Below are 22,099 nucleotides of genomic sequence, written 5' to 3' on the forward strand. Positions count from 1 at the left end.
TTGGAAAAAGTCAGGTTTCGAGCCTTAAGGAAGCACGATGAACACATCTGGATCACATTACATGTTGACAGGTCATTGGCAAATTGGTTTCAGCCAAAGTCAGCACGAGACGGGCCAGAAGTTGAATATTACCTACGGCGTCTTTTCGTGACTATGGACATGATTCAGAGTATTGACATTGTCAGCCAATTGCTGCAGTCCAGCACTGTGACCATTATCTTGCCTTAACTTCACAAACATGTCCAACCAGAACACCACCTGCCCTGTGTAGAGACCTTTAGACAGTCTCTCGGTGGAACCGTCTTTCATACTCTGCATCTCCAGTTCGAGAGATGCTCTATATGCCCGACGATCCGTCAGAGGCATTTTTCTCACACAGAGACACTGCGAATATGATGTCTGGTTCACCCTACGTGGACTCAGAAATAGTAAATGTTTCCGTATAGACTGCGAAATGGATTCGTATTTTGCGAATCTGGACTGACTTCAGGTGTTTGTGAAACACGAAAATTTGTGCAGGGCCACTATTTCCCGCTTATCGCTTTACCAACTTTGGCAGCCTGACCTCGACTCCAGGACCGAACCGAACTTCCATATGTCGCGGAGAGCACAGCTCTTGTTCTCGCACATTTCGTGATTCCGCACAGGGAGAGAGAAATATTTCCTCATCATTCTAGCCCGTCGAGGCCTGGATACATCACTGATGGTAACAGTGTCTGTGTTCCAAAATGCCAATCCATGTCATAATATTACACTCCTGGAAATTGAAATAAGAACACCGTGAATTCATTGTCCCAGGAAGGGGAAACTTTATTGACACATTCCTGGGGTCACATACATCACATGATCACACTGACAGAACCACAGGCACATAGACACAGGCAACAGAGCATGCACACTAGTACAGTGTATATCCACCTTTCGCAGCAATGCAGGCTGCTATTCTCCCATGGAGACGATCGTAGAGATGCTGGATGTAGGCCTGTGGAACGGCTTGCCATGCCATTTCCACCTGGCGCCTCAGTTGGACCAGCGTTCGTGCTGGACGTGCACACCACGTGAGACGACGCTTCATCCAGTCCCAAACATGCTCAATGGGGGACAGATCCGGAGATCTTGCTGGCCAGGGTAGTTGACTTACACCTTCTAGAGCACGTTGGGTGGCACGGGATACATGCGGACGTGCATTGTTCTGTTGGAACAGCAAGTTCCCTTGCCGGTCTAGGAATGGTAGAACGATGGGTTCGATGACGGTTTGGATGTACCGTGCACTATTCAGTGTCCCCTCGACGATTACCAGAGGTGTACGGCCAGTGTAGGAGATCGCTCCCCACACCATGATGCCGGGTGTTGGCCCTGTGTGCCTCGGACGTATGCAGTCCTGATTGTGGCGCTCACCTGCACGGCGCCAAACAAGCATACGACCATCATTGGCACCAAGGCAGAAGCAACTCTCATCGCTGAAGACGACAAGTCTCCATTCGTCCCTCCATTCACGCCTGTCGCGACACCACTGGAGGCGGGCTGCACGATGTTGGGGCGTGAGCGGAAGACGGCCTAACGGTGTGCGGGACCGTAGCCCAGCTTCATGGAGACGGTTGCGAATGGTCCTCGCCGATACCCCAGGAGCAACAGTGTCCCTAATTTGCTGGGAAGTGGCGGTGCGGTCCCCTACGGCACTGCGTAGGATCCTACGGTCTTGGCGTGCATCCGTGCGTCGCTGCCGTCCGGTCCCAGGTCGACGGGCACGTGCACCTTCCGCCGACCACTGGCGACAACATCGATGTACTGTGGAGACCTCATGCCCCACGTATTGAGCAATTCGGCGGTGCGTCCACCAGGCCTCCCGCATGTCCACTATACGCCCTCGCTCAAAGTCCGTCAACTGCACATACGGTTCACGTCCACGCTGTCGCGGCATGCTACCAGTGTTAAAGACTGCGATGGAGCTCCGTATGCACGGCAAACTGGCTGACACTGACGGCGGCGGTGCACAAATGCTGCGCAGCTAGCGCCATTCGACGGCCAACACCGCGGTTCCTGGTGTGTCCGCTGTGCCGTGCGTGTGATCATTGCTTGTACAGCCCTCTCGCAGTGTCCGGAGCAAGTATGGTGGGTCTGACACACCGGTGTCAATGTGTTCTTTTTTCCATTTCCCGGAGTGTATATACCGTAACTGTAATCATCGGAACAGTGTGTGTTCTTCCACACATGCATGTACGTCTGAAGGACACTGTAACGTGAAGATACAGACATTGTATAAACACAGACCCTGTAACCATCACTGATGTTTCTGTATAGCACGTTATACCGCGTTACAAATCATGGAAATACAAGATCCCATCTAGGTCTACTCCATTCACGTGGAATGTTGGCATGTTGAAAGAAAATTAAGGCAAAAACGTTAACGAGATGATGCGCGGTGGTTAGCACACTGGACTCGCATTCGGGACGACGTCGGTTCAAACCCGCGTCCGGCCATCTAGATTTAGGTTCTCTGTGATTTCTCTAAATCACTTATGGCAAATGCCGGTATTGTTCCTTTGAAAAGGGGAAGGTCGCTTTCCTTCCACAGCCTTCCCTAATCCGAGCTTCTGTTCCGTCACTAATGACCTAGTTGTTGACGGGATGTTAAACACTAATCTTCCTTTTCCTCAACGATATGTTTTTATTACTAATTTTGCAATTTTCTTAACGAGCCTAAGAATTAAAACTTTAAGGCTTTAAATGAAAGAATGACTGAGCGGGACCAATACGAAAACACTACAGGATAGGTGAAAACGAAGCGTAGGTATGGTGTGAAGCTGGCTTGAAACAGTAGTAGCAGCGGAGAGAAGAAATATATTGCACTCCAAGGCGTAAGAACCAAATGTGGTCTGCCCAGCTCATACGAACTGCTTGCTGCTTAAATAGAAAAGTGACTTTACGTAGAACAAACGGGTGGTGTTTGTTCAGTTAAACATTGCTGTAGGAACCCCATGCAAAAAACCTCTTCTAACACCGCTTGTAAAGTACACAATGCAAGACAAACATGCTGACTAAAATTAAGCACAACCCTACAACGTTGCTAGATCTTGGTTCCTGAAATTACAGAGAAAATAAATTTGTATATTCTTCGCATTAGAATTCTCGTTGTTATTCAGAACTTTAACTGGTTTCCTCAAGCATATTGCCTTTGTAAGTGTGACGTGTTCTTTCTCTCAGTTAACTTGCCGGCAAACCGAGGAAAATTGTATGTACAGTCACCTGCTTAATAATAGAGAAAACGAGATGTCACGTTGAAAGAGTGAGACTGAAAGAATGTGGGCTTCAGTAGACATCAGTAAGTAAACAGATATACCGAAATTCCAATGAAATTGACTGCCACAAATTGCATCTAATTTCTGCATCCCGGAAGTATACATACATCTCTGTTGTTCCCAGTATTTGTCCGTGTCCGGTATTTGCCTGTGAAAATATGCAGGGTGTTTCAAAAAGGACTTTAAAACTTTAAAAATTCACATAAACTTATTGAAAGACGATATAGAGTTGGTTTTAGTGTTATTTTTTAGGGAAACACATGAAGTATTTTTTACCTTAAATTAAAGAACAAGCAGTAAAAGAAACAAAAGAAAAAATCAGAGTAGGAATTAAAATCCAAAGAAGAAATAAAAACTTTGAGGTTCTTCGATGACATTGTAATTCTGTCAGAGACAGCAGAGGACCTGGAAGAGCAATTGAACAGAATGGACAGTGGCTTGTAAGAGGATATAAGATGAACATCAACAAAAGCAAAGCTAGGATAATGGAATGTAGTCGAATTAAATCGGGTGATGCTGAGGGAATTAGATAAGGAAATGAAACACTTAAAGTAGTAGATGAGTATTGCTATTTGGGGCGCAAAGTAACTGATGATGGTCGAAGTAGAGAGGATATAAAATGTCGACTGTCAATGGCAAAGAAAGCGCTTCTAAAGAAGAGCAATTTGTTAACATTGAGTATAGATTTAAGTGTCAGTAAGTCGTTTCTGAAAGTATTTGTATGGAGTGTAGCCATGTATGGAAGTAAAACCTGTACGATAAATAATTTACACCAGAAGAGAATAGAAGGTTTCGAAATGTGGTGCTTCAGAAGAATGCGGAAGATTAGATGGGTAGAGCACATTACTAATGCAAAGGTACTGAACAGAATTGGAGAGAAGAGAAATTTGTGGCACAACTTAACTAGAGGAAGGTAGAACATGTTCTGAGGCATCAAGGGATCACAAATTTAGTATTGGAAGGTAACGCAGTGGGTAAAAATCGTAGAGGGAGACCAATAGATGAATACACTAAGCAGATTCAGAAGGATGTAAGTTGCGTTAGGTGCTGGGAGATGAAGAATCTTGCACAGGATAGAGTAGCATGAAGAGCTGCCTCAAACCAGTCTCTGGACTGAAGACCACAACAACAACAAACTAAAGATGTTGTATGTGGCTTCCGTTGGTTATCCTGCACACATCCCATCCGAAGTCAATTACTTCCCACAATCGCTCTAACATTGCAAGTGTTAACTTGCTCAGTGGCGGCCTAAATTGTTGCTCTTAAGTTCAGGTAGAGAAGCCGGCACAGGAGGTACAAACACGATATACTTGATCAATCCTCATTAAAAAAAGATCTAGTGGTGTCAGATCTAAGGAACGTGTGGGTCATGAAATTGACGCATCATGGCCAATCCATTGGCCTGGGAATTGGTCACTCAAAAAATTCCGGACGTCAGCCAAGCAGTGGAGTGGTGCACAATCTTGCATGAAGTACACATTTCGTTCTTTATCACCCTCATTGGTCTGTGGTATCAAACATTGTTGTAAAATATGCAGTTACACTATCCCGTTGATGTTTCTCTCACGGAAAAAGGTCTGTATACTTTGTTCTTGCTCAATACACAAAGGGCGTTCAGTTTAGGGCTATCACGAACATGTTGGCTTGTCACTTAAGTGATAAGCTGACTCGTCATGAAAGATGATTTTGACCAAGAAATGTTCATCCTCATGTAATCGATTTAACATATCCGCACAGAAGTTCTTGATTGCAACTTTATTAGTGTATTTTATTGCTAGTACGATCGTCAGGCTGTATGGTTTCAAATGTAAACGGTTTCTCAACACACGCCAAACAGTCGTATGTGGGGTTTGCAGTTCGCGAGAGACACGCCGTGTCGATTTCGTGGGGCTATTGACAAAACGCTGTCTCACTCGCTGAGCGACGTTGTCAGTTGTGTGTAGACGACCTGATGATTTACCGTGTCTTACCGAGCGCCCTGTTTCTATAAAACATTTATGTTACTCACAAATTGTACATCTACTAGGAGGATCTTTAGCGTACTGGGTACGGAAATTACGCTGAACTGTTTTCCCCGACTTCGATTGTTCAAACCAAAACACACAGCTAGAACGCTCGGGTCCAGTGAAGGCACCCATCTTTAACGCAACTGCCTCTAGCGATCCTTACAGTGCGATTCGGCACTAGCGAACTACGCGAGGCAAAACTTGATGTATTTTCCTACAAATTGACACTACAGTCACTTCTGTAGGTACTGTGAATCAATTAATATGAATTTTCAAATTTGAAAAGTCCTTTTTCAAACATCGCATATATTCACTGCATTTTGAAAGTCTTGTTGTGGCCACTCCTTAGCTTCTAGTTGTTTGACAGTTCGCAAAAGCGTTGGACTTAAATTTCTTGCTTGATCATTAATCAATTTAAACTTTAACTTCAACTTTATCAAAATTTAACGGAGAAGTTGTCAAGTTGAAACTTTAAGTCCATCCGTGAGTCGAGGTTGTATCGCACTGCAAAGCAAAATCAATGATACTCAACCGTGATTAAATTACAACAATGATAACACATGCTCACCATAAATATACTAAACACACTTGCTAAAAGACGTAAGACTGAGATATCAGTATCAGCAAATATCACATAAATTACTATAGAAAATGAAATCGAACATTAATTGATCTGAATTAAAAGTACAAAATCTGAAGCACTGGTAAATAAAAGAATTTACACAGAAAAATTTGCACTGTACGTAGGATGAAGAAAATAGGTTAACTTTTAAAGGACAACAGCTCACAAACTCAGAACAGCCGAAAGTGAACCATGGTATCCAGAAAAAGAGAATGGAGCTAAAGACGTACCGAGACAGTCGCTCAAAGAAAGATGGAACAGATACGTGTCTATCGACAGGGGATCTCAACTTGATTCCGTATTTCTAGATTTCCGGAAAGCTTTTGACACCGTTCCTCACAAGCGACTTCTAATCAAGCTGCGGAGCTATGGGGTATCGTCTCAGTTGTGCGACTGGATTCGTGATTTCCTGTCAGGAAGGTCGCAGTTCGTAGTAATAGACGGCAAATCATCGAGTAAAACTGAAGTGATATCAGGTGTTCCCCAGGGAAGCGTCCTGCGACCTCTACTGTTCCTGATCTATATAAATGACCTGGGTGACAATCTGAGCAGTTCTCTTAGACGGTTCGCAGATGATGCTGTAATTTACCGTCTAGTAAGGTCATCCGAAGACCAGTATCAGCTGCAAAGCGATTTAGAAAAGATTGCTGTATGGTGTGTCAGGTGGCAGTTGACGCTAAATAACGAAAAGTGTGAGATGATCCACATGAGTTCCAAAAGAAATCCGTTGGAATTCGATTACTCGATAAATAGTACAATTCTCAAGGCTGTCAATTCAACTAAGTACCTGGGTGTTAAAATTAGGAACAACTTCAGTTGGAAGGACCACATACATAATATTGTCGGGAAGACGAGCCAAAGGTTGCGTTTCATTGGCAGGACACTTAGAAGATGCAACAAGTCCACTAAAGAGACAGCTTACACTACACTCGTTCGTCCTCTGTTAGAATATTGTTGCGCGGTGTGGGATCCTTACCAGGTGGGATTGACGGAGGACATCGAAAGGGTGCAAAAAAGGGCAGCTCGTTTTGTATTATCGCGTTATAGGGGAGAGAGTGTGGCAGATATGATACACGAGTTGGGATGGAAGTCATTACAGCATAGACGTTTTTCGTCGCGGCGAGACCTTTTTACGAAATTTCAGTCACCAACTTTCTCTTCCGAATGCGAAAATATTTTGTTGAGCCCAACCTACATAGGTAGGAATGAACATCAAAATAAAATAAGAGAAATCAGAGCTCGAACAGAAAGGTTTAGGTGTTCGTTTTTCCCGCTCGCTGTTCGGGAGTGGAATAGTAGAGAGATAGTATGATTGTGGTTCGATGAACCCTCTGCCAAGCACTTAAATGTGAATTGCAGAGTAGTTATGTAGATGTAGATATCAAAACAGGTACATATTGTCATCTGGAATATGCCTGTAACATACCTGAACAGAGATAACAAAGAAATGATTCAAATGGAAATTTTGTTGAATAGTTAGTGCAATAACTATGCCGGCCGGGGTGGCCGAGTCGTTCTAGGCGCTACAGTCTGGAACCGCGCGACCACTACGGTCGCAAGTTCGAATCCTGCCTCGGGCATGGATGTGTGTGATGTCCTTAGGTTAGTTAGGTTTAAGTATTTCTAAGTTCTAGGGGACTGATGACCTCAGAAGTTAAGTCCCATAGTGCTCAGAGCCAAAAGAACTATGCTTCACTTTACTAAACTTCAACAGAAAAAAATCAAATCGTGAGGTTCGTCAAGAAACTGAAGTGGATCCATCAGAGCTACGTCGACACTAAGGAAATGGAACAGTTAGCATTAGTAACTACCTGCGGCGGCGTGTTAGTGCGAGACTGTTCTGCGACCCTGAATTGTATACTTATGCTGTGACACTTTTTACCAGAATCAATCAGCTTGAGCGGCAGTGAACGAGCAGTTCCCTATAAACATGTTTTTTACCTCCACCGGAAGCCGAAACAGAGATTCGGCGTAGCATCACGGAGAGCAGAGACCACCATGCAGAAATATCACAAACAGTGGACGCAAGGAACGAGAACGTTTTGGACTCAGCTGGGTCCTACCTGGAAGGCAACAACCTTTAACTGAACATATTTAGTAGGTACAAAAATCTTCAGCATCAGGCACACCGCAAAAAACCCTTTGTAATAAACTGTTGACATTGACAAAGGAATCATACACCCATGAGTTCATCAATTTTGCTCTCCTATGCGATGAGCTTTTTTTTTTTGGGGGGGGGGGGGGGGTTAGGGTGCAAAACATCCAAGGTCATAAGCTCCCAGTATAGAACCATAGAATTCTGAGACCTCGAGGGTAAAAAACCGTTTCGAGTTACAATACAGATAGGAAGGAAAGACAAATCTAAAACGTTAAGACGTTACGGAAGAGTATGTAAAAGACGTCGACAAGACACCAGAGTCACCAGGTAGGAATCAAATCTCTTTTGCCATATTATTGCTTTTAAAAAAACTTAAAACCCGAGTCCCAGCTCTCACGTCATCCGCTAAAGTGTTCGGCAAAGCGGGCGGCAGGCCGACCTTAAAGAGACGTAAGTGGCTAAAATAGGGGCATAGGATCAGGAAATGTCTGACTGTTAATGGCTGGCTACAGAAAGGACAACTTGGTGCAGGGTCGCCACTCAACAAGGCGCGGTGACTAAAGCGGCAGTGCCCTATTCGCAACCGAGCTAACATTACTTCCTCACGGCGAGACCGCGGGGAGGAAGTCGACCGATCTGTTGGGAGAGGTTTGACTTCTCTGACTTTGTTCCCATGAAGGGAGCACCAATGGTCATGCCAAAGTGACGTGATACGCCGATAGAATACGAATGTCTTACGAGGGAACAGAGTAAGAGGCGGGCCGTCCGAGATGGACTGCGGCCTTTGCTGCAGCATCAGCAAACGGTGAGCTTCTCCAACGTTCTCGAGAAATCGGGAATCACAGTTTGATAAAATTGCTGAATTCCATACGAGACCACCACATATTGAGTAGTGTCGTTAGCGAAACCGGATGAGGTGGCAGTCTGGTAAGCTGCCCCTACGGCGCTATTTTTTCTAATCCTATACCGAACACTTATTGCTCCAACGAATTATGTTTCTTCAGAAGTGAAAAATAACAGACTGATGGAAAAATCACAAAACCACGAAAAATTGACATAAGCGAAAATTGGTAGGCTTGTTTCTACACCTGAAAGATGTCTGTTCAGATTTCGCGCCAGTCACATAAGAGTGACGCTAGTAGGTCCTCTTTCTTTCTTTCTTTCGCTTACACTATAGTCCCGCAGTGGGACGCTATAGTCCCGCAGTGATCGCACGGTCGGAGTGGTTACAATGGATTTGGCAGTGTTAGTGCTAGGGATGGCCGGATGCCCTTCCTGCCGCCACCCCGTACCTGAGGCGGAACTTGGGGACAAGCCCGGTACTCACCTAGAGGGATGTGGAAAACCGCCCAAAAACCACATCCAGGCTGGCCGGCACACCGGCCCTCGTTAATCCGCCGGGCGGATTCAAATGGTTCAAATGGCTCTGAGCACTATGGAACTTAACATCTGTTGTCATCAGTCCCCTAGAACTTAGACCTACTTAAACCTAACTAACCTAAGGACATCACACACATCCATGCCCGAGGCAGGATTCGAACCTGCGACCGTAGTGGTCACGCGGCTTCAGACTGAAGCGCCTAGAACCGCACGGCCACACCGGTCGGCTAGGGCGGATTCGAACCGATTCCAGGATGCAGCGCGTTAGCGCGCTCGGGTACCCTGGGGTGTGCGCTAGTATCTCCTCTATGAGGATACAAATCAGTTTTGCTTTAAATTTAGGCTGTAACGGCCGTGAGCGTTAGTTACCTTTGAGATTGGACGTGGTGAGTTGATGTTAGTCACGAAAATCCTTTAGGGCGACAAAGATGCCATTATCAACACCTCACTGAATTTGAGCGAGGTCGTGTAATAGGGATACAAGAAGATGGATGTTCCTCCTGCGATACTGCAGAAATACTTGGCAGGAACGTAGCTAGTGTACATGAATTCTGGCAGCTGTGGTCATGAGAATGTACGGTCACAAGAAGTCCGGCCTCCGGACCGCCACATGGCACTGCGGAGAGGGAAGACCATCGTGTTCGGCGTATGGCTCTGGCGCATCGCACATCTGCAGCAGCAATTTGAGCAGCAGTTGGTACACGGTGACACAAAGAACTATTACAAATCGGTTACTCCAAGGACAGCTCCGACCCAGATGCCCGGTAATGTGCATTCCACTGATCCCAAATCACCGCAGGTTGTGTTTACTGATGAAATCTGGCTCTGCCTTGGTACCAGTGATGGCCGAATATTGGTTAGAAGGACGCCAGTTGAGAGCCTGCAACCAACCTGTCTGCGTGCTATACACACAGTAACTGCACCTGGAGTTATGGTCTGGGGTGTGCTTTCGTATGACAGCAGGAGCACTCTCTTGATTATCCCACGCACCTTGACTGCTAATTTCTACGTCAGTCTGGTGATTGGACCTGCTGTGCTGCCATTACAGGGTGTGTTTTCCAGCAGGATAACGCTCGCCCACATACCACTGTTTTAACCCAATATGCTCTACAGTGTGTCGACATTTTGTTTTGGCCTGCTCGATCACCAGATGCGTCTCCAATAGAGCACATATGGGATATCATCGGACGTGAACTCCTGTGTCATCCACAAACAGCATTAATCGTCCCTGTATTGAAAGACCAAGTGCAACAGGCATGGGAATCCATCCCATAAACTGACATCCGGCACTTGTAAAACACAGTAAATGTATTCAACATTCTGGTGGTTACACCACATGTACCAGCATTTTATATTTGCAATGGCTTATGGCGTGCTTACTTTAACCTGTGCTCTTGCAATGATATTCACTTAAATATGTTGCTTGGACGAGTGTATTCACAAAATTTCGTTTCTCTACTTTTTTTTTCGGTGTTGCGATTTTTTTCAGTTAGTGTAAAAATGATAATCATTCTCGTATATTCGTCTCAACGTATAATAAAGAACAGCGGTGAAATGAACATTCATTTATCGATAAATGCATGCTCGTATCCCAAATACAGTGTACGTTATTCAAAGCAGATATAGCCCAATATAACTTCGCTGCGATACACGCGCCGGTCGCGGTGGTCTCGCGGTTCTAGGCGCGCAGTCCGGAACCGCGCGACTGCTACTGTCGCAGGTTCGAATCCTGCCTCGGGCATGGATGTGTGTGATGTCCTTAGGTTAGTTAGGTTTAAGTAGTTCTACGTTTTTTTGCGATATACGCATGGATATACTGATAAGTAAATGTTTATTTTGTCATTTTTCCTCATTATTATTAGTGCTCCTTTCCTTTCGTTCTAGTGATAGTCCGGTAGCGCTTACCCGACTGTTTGGCGGCTAGCGCTCTCGTATTCATTCAGCAGGCTCGTAAAACTTTGAATTTCGATTTTTCGAGAACGATAAAACGCATCCTACTAGAACAGCGTTTGATACGTCCAAGTATGTACTAAAAGCATGCGGAACATGAACGAATTCGGTGGCCAGTTTGGTGTATGATTCTACGGTGACTCGGACGATTTTGATGAAACTGGTCACAGCTTAAGAGCTCGGTTCATCAGTCACGCCCCATGAAATAGTTCCTCAGGAATGCTAGAGTGCATTTTATTTTGTTAAGTAGGAGTATACAGAAATGAAACGACTTAGCAAGGTAATTTACGAAAGACGCAGCCACGTCCATTCGGAGGAATTTGCCACAAAATCCAGTTAAATTTGATGCCGTGACTTGGAGCTAAGATTTAGTATACACAATTTTATTTTAAGCCACAATAAAATGTGAAGGACTCTGAACGCATCAACAGTGCAAAATATTAGAGCTATTCACTTCGGGCAGACACCCTTAAAATCTAAATAAGGTACAACAATGAACGAGACTGTTATTGTGGTGTGCGTACTGTAAGACCTTCGGTACATACACCAGCAGATTATTTGACTTGTCGCTCTAACGAAGTAGACGAGTGTCAGCAATATGTCTCGTGGTCTTATCATGGCTCTTTTATCTTCTGCCGTTAGGTCAGACGATAGAAATGCCACTTGCACGCTTAGAGTAGCAGATTGACGGGGACCAACTTTAAACAAAACTTGATTAATTTTCACACACATTTATTAAAATAATAAAAAGCATAGACATTACTTAACTTGATTCTGGATGCTGTTTACAATTCACAATCTGAAGTTCCTTTGGTCTTCGTATATTAATCTTATTCTCACATATCTCTGATACTTGACAAAGTGTCTATACGTTTCTCTTCTTGGCTATGTACAGGAATATGATAAACTTATTAGGCGCAGACTGAAACTTGACTATAGACTGCTACAGACAAATGCAGACTGCTACAGACAAATACAGACTGGTACAGACTAATGCAGACTGACTAATCGGAGGTCTGTACGCTCGTTATAGTACCTCGCGCGTTCAGGTATCACTGCGCGGTTGTGACCTGCGAGGAGGACAGGTTCTACGTTAGCAGCAATCTCATTGGCTGCGTTACATATTAATACGCGGATCGTCGGAAGCAGAATTTGGTCCTTCTCTATCTCGTAGTGCAGAGATGGCCGAGCCCTGCACCTGCGCTGTTGTGCTTAGCGGGGCGCGCTCTAGTGGGGAAGTTGTGTATGTGCTGACTACGCGGAACTATATAACAACAGTTATATTGCAGAAAAAACATACTAGAGACGCAGTCTTCTGGAAAACTCACGAAGAGATGCTGTTTATCTAGGAAGAGGTCAATCGTTCGACAAGTTCTTGTCTTCTACGCATGTCTGGAATCCCTGTCTTGAACAGACGTAAAGGATACAGAGAATGCTACGCTGTTGATGGATTTATTCGGACAAACTGAGAGCGTGAACAGCTCCTCAGTGAAATACATTTGCTGATATTGCAAGGAAGATGTCATAAAGTGAGGAATGCTTTTCTGACAATTCGAAAAGAGTGGCGTCACTTATTGCCTCGGAAGTACTTATTCCAATCATGCACCAGAATGCATAATGTGGCGGAGCCAATGGATATCCTGCGTCGTCACATGGTTTATTGTCACAAGAGTATCATGAGGGTTTACAGGATTAGAGCGCAGCTGTACCTGCTGGTCTCTAATGGATACCAAGTGAAATGAGGTTTGCTGCACAGTTATTGAGCATTGTTGTTGTTTCCAGAATGAGATTTTCACTCTGCAGCGGAGTGTGCGCTGATATGAAACTTCCTGGCAGATTGAAACTGTGTGCCCGACCGAGACTCGAACTCGGGACCTTTGCCTTTCGCGGGCAAGTGCTCTACCATCTGAGCTACCGAAGCACGACTCACGCCCGGTCCTCGCAGGAGAGCTTCTGTAAAGTTTGGAAGGTAGGAGACGAGATACTGGCAGAAGAAAAACTGTGAGGACCGGGCGTGAGTCGTGCTTCGGTAGCTCAGATGGTAGAGCACGTGTTTCCTTAGGTGGTTCGGTGTGGGAAGGTTTCCAGATTCTACAAAATTGAAAAATGGAAACTATCTGAAGTGGTCTTAGAAATCCTAGTTTTACTGTCAGTGAGGTTTTTTGATAGAACATACATGGTGCATCATACACTTGAAGCCATTTCCAGACAGCAGGATCGTCTACCTTCTCCAGCGGTATGTTGCCTTTGAGTAGTATCGCAACTGTTTCGTGAATAAATTCTGTCTTTTCACCGTCAGATATTTTTGCTTAACTAACGAGAGCTGTTGCCTGCCGTTTCACTGTTAAAGTGCTTCATTTATATTCTAAATGTTCCTTATTTTTAAAGCAACATTTGAGAAGCTGTATTGTATCTACATTCGATACAGACATCACAAAATTTACATATTAAAATATTGCTTTTCAAAATACACTCCTGGAAATGGAAAAAAGAACACATTGACACCGGTGTGTCAGACCCACCATACTTGCCCCGGACACTGCGAGAGGGCTGTACAAGCAATGATCACACGCACGGCACAGCGGACACACCAGGAACCGCGGTGTTGGCCGTCGAATGGCGCTAGCTGCGCAGCATTTGTGCACCGCCGCCCTCAGTGTCAGCCAGTTTGCCGTGGCATACGGAGCTCCATCGCAGTCTTTAACACTGGTAGCATGCCGCGACAGCGTGTACGTGAACCGTATGTGCAGTTGACAGACTTTGAGCGAGGGCGTATAGTGGGCATGCGGGAGGCCGGGTGGACGTACCGCCGAATTGATCAACACGTGGGGCGTGAGGTCTCCACAGAACATCGATGTTGTCGCCAGTGGTCGGCGGAAGGTGCACGTGCCCGTCGACCTGGAACCGGACGGCAGCGACGCACGGATGCACGCCAAGACCGTAGGATCCTACGCAGTGCCGTAGGGGACCGCACCGCCACTTCCCAGCAAATTAGGGACACTGTTGCTCCTGGGGTATCGACGAGGACCATTCGCAACCGTCTCCATGAAGCTGGGCTACGGTCGGGCACACCGTTAGGCCGTCTTCCGCTCACGCCCCAACATCGTGCAGCCCGCCTCCAGTGGTGTCGCGACAGGCGTGAATGGAGGGACGAATGGAGACGTGTCGTCTTCAGCGATGAAAGTCGCTTCTGCCTTGGTGCCAATGATGGTCGTATGCGTGTTTGACGCCGTGCAGGTGAGCGCCACAATCAGGACTGCATACGACCGAGGCACACAGGGCCAACACCCGGCATCATGGTGTGGGGAGCGATCTGCTACACTGGCCGTACACCTCTGTTGATCGTCGAGGGGACTCTGAATAGTGCACGGTACATCCAAACCGTCATCGAACCCATCGTTCTACCATTCCTAGACCGGCAATGGAACTTGCTGTTCCAACAGGACAATGCACGTCCACATGTATCCCGTGCTACCCAACGTGCTCTAGAAGGTGTAAGTCAACTACCCTGGCCAGCAAGATCTCCGGATCTGTCCCCCATTGAGCATGTTTGGGGCTGGATGAAGCGTCGTCTCACGCGGTCTGCACGTCCAGCACGAACGCTGGTCCAACTGAGGAGCCAGGTGGAAATGGCATGGTAAGCCGTTCCACAGGACTACATCCAGCATCTCTACGATCGTCTCCATGGGAGAATAGCAGCCTGCATTGCTGCGAAAGGTGGATATACACTGTACTAGTGCCGACATTGTGCATGCTCTGTTGCCTTTGTCTATGTGCCTGTGGTTCTGTCAGTGTGATGATGTGATGTATCTGACCCCAGGAATGTGTCAATAAAGTTTCCCCTTCCTGGGAAAATGAATTCACGGTGTTCTTATTTCAATTTCCAGGAGTGTATATGTAAGCATTTTTAAAATAAACTTTGTGCACAACGCTTCATTTTATGGACTAAATAATCAGTGTTGTTATAAATAGACCGATCATTCAATAATTACCATGCAAAAGAACAATAAGAACATTCAGTTACACAATGGAATGTACTTAACCAACCACTTCCTTATATTCTGGCAGTCACGAGCTGCTGCACGTTGCTACATTCACGTGTTGGTATTTTTACAGTGATGCCCGACAGGTGGAGGCACTTGTGCATGATAAGATTGAACATTCACAAAATATGTAGATAAGGTTTGCTTTGATGTAATATATCTGTTGCCACTAACACCCAGTAATAGTTAATGTACAAAATTGTAGCCAGTGGATCTGAAAGTGTTAATTAGACTTAAATGTAGGTTTTTATCAAATGCAATCACTACAGTGTTAATTTATTGTTAGCTGTGAGAAAGTGGTTGTTCGCAGGTGAGGTACTTACCGGCTCGTTGAAGTTGAAGGAGAAGTCGTACTTGTTGGCGAGGGCGGCGGAGTGAGCGACGCGGACGCAGGCTGCTGTGGCGCCGGCGCTGGCGGGTGCGTGGGTGGCGGGGGCGGCGGGAGCGGCGGAGGGACACTCCCCCTCGAGCGTCGCCAGCAGCTGCTGCCTGCGCGGCTCGCCGCGGCTCGCGCTGCCCTGTGAGCACACATTTAGCATCGTCACTCTGCTCTCACACCCACCACTGGCGACCAGTCCGAGTGTTCTGGCTGGCTAAAGCTTCCTACGTGCATTAAATGTATTCGCAGCTGCGTACACGGATCGGTTTTCCCACTTTACGCGAGCGGTCTCCTTCACCACGTTGGCTATCCGTGCACGACTCACGATCTGACCCAAACTCTTCCCATGAGTGACAAACTGGACTCGTTCACATTACGTAATTTCCATAAAGTGGGTGTGCATTTTAATTGAAAGTCGCTGCCTGGTATCGGCGGATAAATAGGATATTGCAGTGCCTGTGTTGTTAACAAGTACTATGCAGTGGTCCTTTGGACTTGCTTATACAGGGTGTACATAACGTCCGGCAACACTTTCAATTATTTATTGCACAAGAACTAAATATTGTACAAATGTCATACATATTGCATTTTGAAGATAAACTCTGAAAGTTTTTTTTTTACAAACATTCGATATGCGAACCATGAGTGACCCGGCAGACGTCAATACGGTAATCGAATTCTTGCCATACCCGTCCCAGCATGGCATCGTCGACTGTGGCAGTCGCTTCCCGTATTCTCTTCTGGAGCTCTGCTACATCACGTGTTAGAGACGGTACATACACCAGATCTTTAATGTGTCCCCACAGAAAAAAGTAACACAGAGTGAGATCTGGTGATTGGGGAGGACATTTCATGAAACAGCTGTCCAGTTCTGTAGCACGGTCGATCCATCGATGCGGCAGCTCTGTGTTCAGGTACTCACGAACTTCACGATGGACATTGGGTGGAGGCCCGTCCTGCTGAAACATGAACGGAGATCCGATTGCATTTGAGGCATCAGCCATTGCTGCAACATGTCCAAGTAGGAATACACATTGACAGAGCTCTCGGCGTAGAAGAATGACCCGTACAGTTTTGGGAGTGACAAGACACAAAAAAACATTTACCTTTGGGGAATCACGCTCAAATTCAGTGCATTCGTGTGGATGCTTTGCACCCCAGATCCGACAATCATGCCTGTTCACTTTCCCATCATTCTGAATAGTGGCTTCGTCGCTAAAAATTAAAGAGATCGACTGCCATCCCCATCCTCATTCAATTGTTGCGAACAGAACTCAAAACGCTTTTCTTTGTCGTCGTCACTGAGCTTCTGCACTAGCTCCAATTTGAATGGTTTCGTTGACAGCTTCTGTCACAGAACATTCCACACTGTCACTGGAGTCATTTCGAGTTCACGGAATGCACGACGCACCGATTTATCTGGACTCTTTATGAATGTCTCTCGTACGCGCTCCACATCCACATCAATCGCACTGGAATGTCCGCTTCTCTTTGCCGGGCACAAGCAACTGGTCGTAACGAATTCGTTGTGCCAGTGGTAAATGGCCTTCCTTGTCGGTGGCTTCTTACCGTACTTGGTTCTAAACATCCGTTTAAAAGCTGTAGCACACTTGTTTTTGTCGAACTCCAACACACAGAAAGCTCGCTCCGCACCTGAACTCACCATGTTAGCGACTAGCGCTGACTATCGGCAAATTACCAAACTACGCTGTGGTTGAATATATGAAAAAAAACTTTCAGGGTTTCTCTTCAAAATGACATACTATGATATCTGTACAGTGTTTGGTTCTTGTGCAATAAATAATTGAAAGTGTTCCTGGACTTTATGTACACCCTGAATGTCCGAAGCAATATTGTATAGTACTTCTTAACAACACAGGCACAGTGTATCGTATTTCTCCGGCATGTACTGATGTGACTGTTTCGGCACCCTTTACTGTGACATGTCTGTTTCTTTTGATCTGAATTTATCATATTCTTTACAATGATGAACTACCTGTCACCTCATTTCTCAATAAAATGACCCTGTCCTTGAATTTTTTTCTGGCGAAGGGGGCGGCAGTGTATGAGCTGTTATATAAGAAAATTGTGACGAGTTCATTTGTTACCAAGTTGTACTAAGCGAAGAGATAAGAAAAGATACAAAGAAGAGCTGCAGGATTCGTCACAGGTTTGTGTAGCTAGCGTGAGAGTGTCACAGAACTGCTCCACTAGCTGAAGGGGGGGGGGGGGGAAGTTACGTGAAAGCCTGTGCGCATTGTGGAGAGCCTGCATTGCAATATTCTGAGGAGCACACTTCTGTACAGTTGCAGTGTGGACACAAGGAGCCCCAACAAGGTTTGAGACTCTGTTCCAGTTACGAAAACGATATGGTTCTGTAATTGGCCACAATGAACATAATTAACGATTTCTGCAGCCTCTACAGGTTGTTTCCGTAAGAGCGTCCAAAAATTTAACAGGACATAGAGGATGCTCCACTAAACAATTTGAAATAGGAAACCTGGGGGTCGAAGAAGCCAGCTTAAGGAGATAATAGGAATAAAATCACATTACTGTGTGTTTTTTTTATTTACATTGTTTAACTGCAAATACCATCATTGACACAATGAATGTACCGTTTGTACTGTATCTTACGAAATGTGCTGAAACTGACGGTCATCAACCTCAATGCAAGCATTACGTTGGCGAACAAGACACTGACGCCCTCTGACAAGTATCAGAGGTGTGTTTCGAATCATATCAGAGGCAGCTGTAATTTTAGCAACTAATTCTATCTCCGTATCCATAAGGGTCTCATAGACAAGTGACTTTAGATATTCCCATAAGAAATAATCAAGCGGATTCAGGTGAGGTGACCTTGCAGAGCGTGGAATAGGACCTACCTTTCCAATCCAGCGACCAGAAAATACTGTGCCGGTACTGCTCCATCGTATTGCACTGTACGGTTCTCAATAGCACTGAGTAATGAATGGGACTGTCATTGATTCTGTTCCGGTGTAACGATAAGCGCCGCCATGAAGATCAAGAACGATACAGCAGAGAGGGCTGTGAGACGACGTCAGCCAATAGCACCCTGACTAGGACGTCACGACAGGAGCGGCCCCTACGTGAAGAGAATAAAAGCGACGCGCTGCCTAGTCTCGGCCGCACTAGAAGAGAAGACTACAAGAGCCGTGGCTTATGAACTTGTGATTTGCTTGCATGAAAACTGTATATATCGAATAACATTGATTATTTGCATGTCGCCAGTTGTTTGCGACCCATCATGTAGAAACGAAAGTATTGTCAGTTCAATTACTACAATAAACTTCATTAATATGATTTGCTTGTATGTTGTCTAGTTATCCGAGAAAACAGCTTCCTAGGCACCCTATCAGAGACGAGTGGGCAGGATCCCACAGATTCATAGCACGTTCTATTATGGAACAGTGTAAACACAATACAACAGCCACCTTATGGACAAGTAAAGTAAACAAAACCTGCATCATGTCTTCTTGGTAATCAAGCTCGTCGTGTTTGTTTCCTAGCACGAAATAGAGAATGTACATGTGTATAAACAGCACAGTGCGTGTAAGCTTGTACGCATGTTAGTCGTAAATAAGCTGGAAAACAGTAATCCTAAAAAACCGGTAGGCAAGTTTACTTCCATATCTCCTTAAGCTGGCTTCTCCGATCCCAGGTTCCCTATCTCAAGTTGTTCAGTGGAGCATTCTCTATGTCCTCTTACATTTTTGCTCGCTCTTACGGAAACACCCTGTATATTGTACGATACATATACACACAACACTTTCGGCTTACATGTTGCACATTTGTAAGTAGGCTGTTTAGGTTTTTTTATTGGTAACGCCACGTAGCGCTCTGTATGAAGATCACTGGCTGTGCTGTGTGCAGTCTGTGGCTGGTTGGCATTGTTGTAATACTCGCCATTGTAGCGTTGGGCAGTTGGCTGTTAGCGGCGCGTAGCGTTGCGCAGTTGGAGGTGAGCCGCCAGCAGTGGTGGATGTGGGGAGAGAAATGGCAGAGTTTTGAAATTTGTAAGACTGGATGTCATGAACTGCTATATATATTATGACTATTAAGGTAAATACATTGTTTGTTCTCTATTAAAATCTTTCATTTGATAACTGTGCCTATCAGTAGTTAGTGACTTCTGTAGTTTGAATCTTTTATTTAGCTGGCAGTAGTGGCGCTCGCTGTATTGCAGTAGTTCGAGTAACCAAGATTTTTGGTGAGGTAAGTGATTTGTGAAAGGTATAGATTAATGTTAGTCCGGGCCATTCTTTTGTAGGGATTATTGAAAGTCAGATTGCGTTGCGCTAAAAATATTGTGTGTCAGTTTAAGCAGTCATGTATAATTTTTCTAAGGGGACGTTTCACATTACATTATGCAGCCACTTGGTCATAAGGACCAGCATCTGTATGATGTGCTCAGGGTGGTAGCCCTAATACTGAGCCAGTAATGAATCACGTCATCAACAAAGTTCACTGCAGCCACCCACCAGCAGTTCCGTTTTTGAGACACTAAAGTTTCTACGCTTCCTATAACACACTACACTTATCGATTGCTGCTTACCAGTGGAACTTCTCTTCCGGCCCAATCTTTGGCCCGCCTCACTGCTTGTTGTTTTCAAATCTGCTTCGTTATTTTACTTCCACATTTACACTCCACAGGCTGCCATATGGTATATGACGGAGTGTACCACAGGTACCACTATCATCCCCTGTTGTCCTTTTCCATTCGCGAATGTTTTGTTAGAATCCCAACTTGCTGTAATCATCCGTATGAACTTTTTAGTTGCCAGGTTGTCCCATTACGGTGACTTCGATGGGTATTTGTGGGAGAAGGTAGAATTTGCGTCATGCTTCTGTGAACGTACGGTCTCCGAAATTTAAAACCTAACCTCTCTCTGAAACACAATGCCTGTGCAATAGCGTCCGTGACTGGAGTTTAATAAGCTTTTCCGTAACGTAATACGTGACAGAACGCGTCACCCTTCTTTGGATTTCTCTACCTCCTCTACCAGTACCTCACTAGTGTCTGAGACTGGTGAGCAATACTGTAGACTCCATCCACTAAGTGCTTTTAAACCTTCTTTTGTAGGTTGATCTCAGACCATCAGGATTCTTCCCATGAATCTCAGCATAGCATCTGCTTTGCCCACTACTAGGTTTATGTGGGGTTTCCAGTTGAGGTCAATCTGAGGGGATACTCATAATTATTTTGCGGCTGTTACTATTTCATAGAAATTATCGTGAAAAGTTCAAGTTTTTTTTTCTAATTCAACTACATATCCCTGCCACAGGCGTCACTCCTCTGCTGGTCTTCTTGAATGTTGGTACAGCATTCTGCTAACATTCTCTAATAGGCCCTGTAACACTCCCTTATGGAACTTCCCGAAATAATTTCACATGTGATATTGTTAAGAATTATGGGTTGACTTCTGTTGGCTAGAAAACCCTGAATCAACAGTTTCAATTTCCCGCAAGCACATGTTATAATTTAGCGTCAATCAGCAACTGAATCGAATGCTTTCCCGAAGCCGAGGAATGGGGCATTAACCTCTGGACCGCATGAACGCACAGATCGAGCTGACTTCCACAAGACTGCTGTTGATGATTGTTGTTGTTTTCTGTAAAGGAGAATTTTGTTCATTAAAAAGACCACAGAATGGGACCATAAAACGTGTTTAATAGTAAGAGTACAACAGATTGACGTCAGTGATGTAGGCGTATACAGTTTGTATCATAATAAATGGCGTAAGCGCAGACAGTTGAAAGTACACAATACTAGAAGCAAAAACGCCGCAGCAAACATATGTTCTGAAACGCATACCTTGATAACTATGGATATTTCGTCATCTGTACTACTGTGAAACATTTTTCCGCTGAACAAGAGCTCATAGCTCTTAAGGTATGCGCTTTCAAGACCAGGTTTACTGGACATTTTTTCTTGTTCTGGTCCATACTAACACCTTTCAAAATATGTGAAGCAGAGAGCTTCAAGTAGAAGAGATTTGCTTGACAGTATCGAAGATGAAATAGTACTCACGGCTGTTCAGCTGTTCGTTTTAGAAGTCGCGTTCGCTGACACTTTTTCCCTGCTAGTATGCGGTTACGCCATTAATTATGATACACCCAGTACAGGGGGGTGGTCGAAAATTTGGCGTTTGAGTGCGTTGTTGCAACGATATGCAACCCAGCGTCACTCCGAAGCGGGTATGTAAGAACTGACTTGAAGGCAACAGGTTATTGTGACCTTCGACCGGAAACTTTTTGATCCATCTTTATAACTATGTGCCTCTGTTCGAAGATACTTGTCGGA

The 22,099-nt window shown here is 45.1% G+C and overlaps 1 protein-coding gene across 2 annotated transcripts in view; it reads right to left on the minus strand.

Annotated features, from left to right (window-relative positions):
• Nucleotides 1-22,099, minus strand: part of LOC126299533 (vitellogenin-like) — a 398,678-nt gene that overhangs the window by 73,273 nt on the left and 303,306 nt on the right. For both annotated transcript variants that reach the window (XM_049991515.1, XM_049991514.1), the window contains one exon: nucleotides 15,722-15,916. In XM_049991515.1, the coding sequence (XP_049847472.1) occupies nucleotides 15,722-15,916 (195 nt within the window). The remainder of the gene's footprint in view (nucleotides 1-15,721; nucleotides 15,917-22,099) is intronic.

Source organism: Schistocerca gregaria, chromosome X, assembly GCF_023897955.1.
Source record: "Schistocerca gregaria isolate iqSchGreg1 chromosome X, iqSchGreg1.2, whole genome shotgun sequence".
Classification (NCBI taxonomy): Eukaryota; Metazoa; Arthropoda; class Insecta; order Orthoptera; family Acrididae; genus Schistocerca; species Schistocerca gregaria.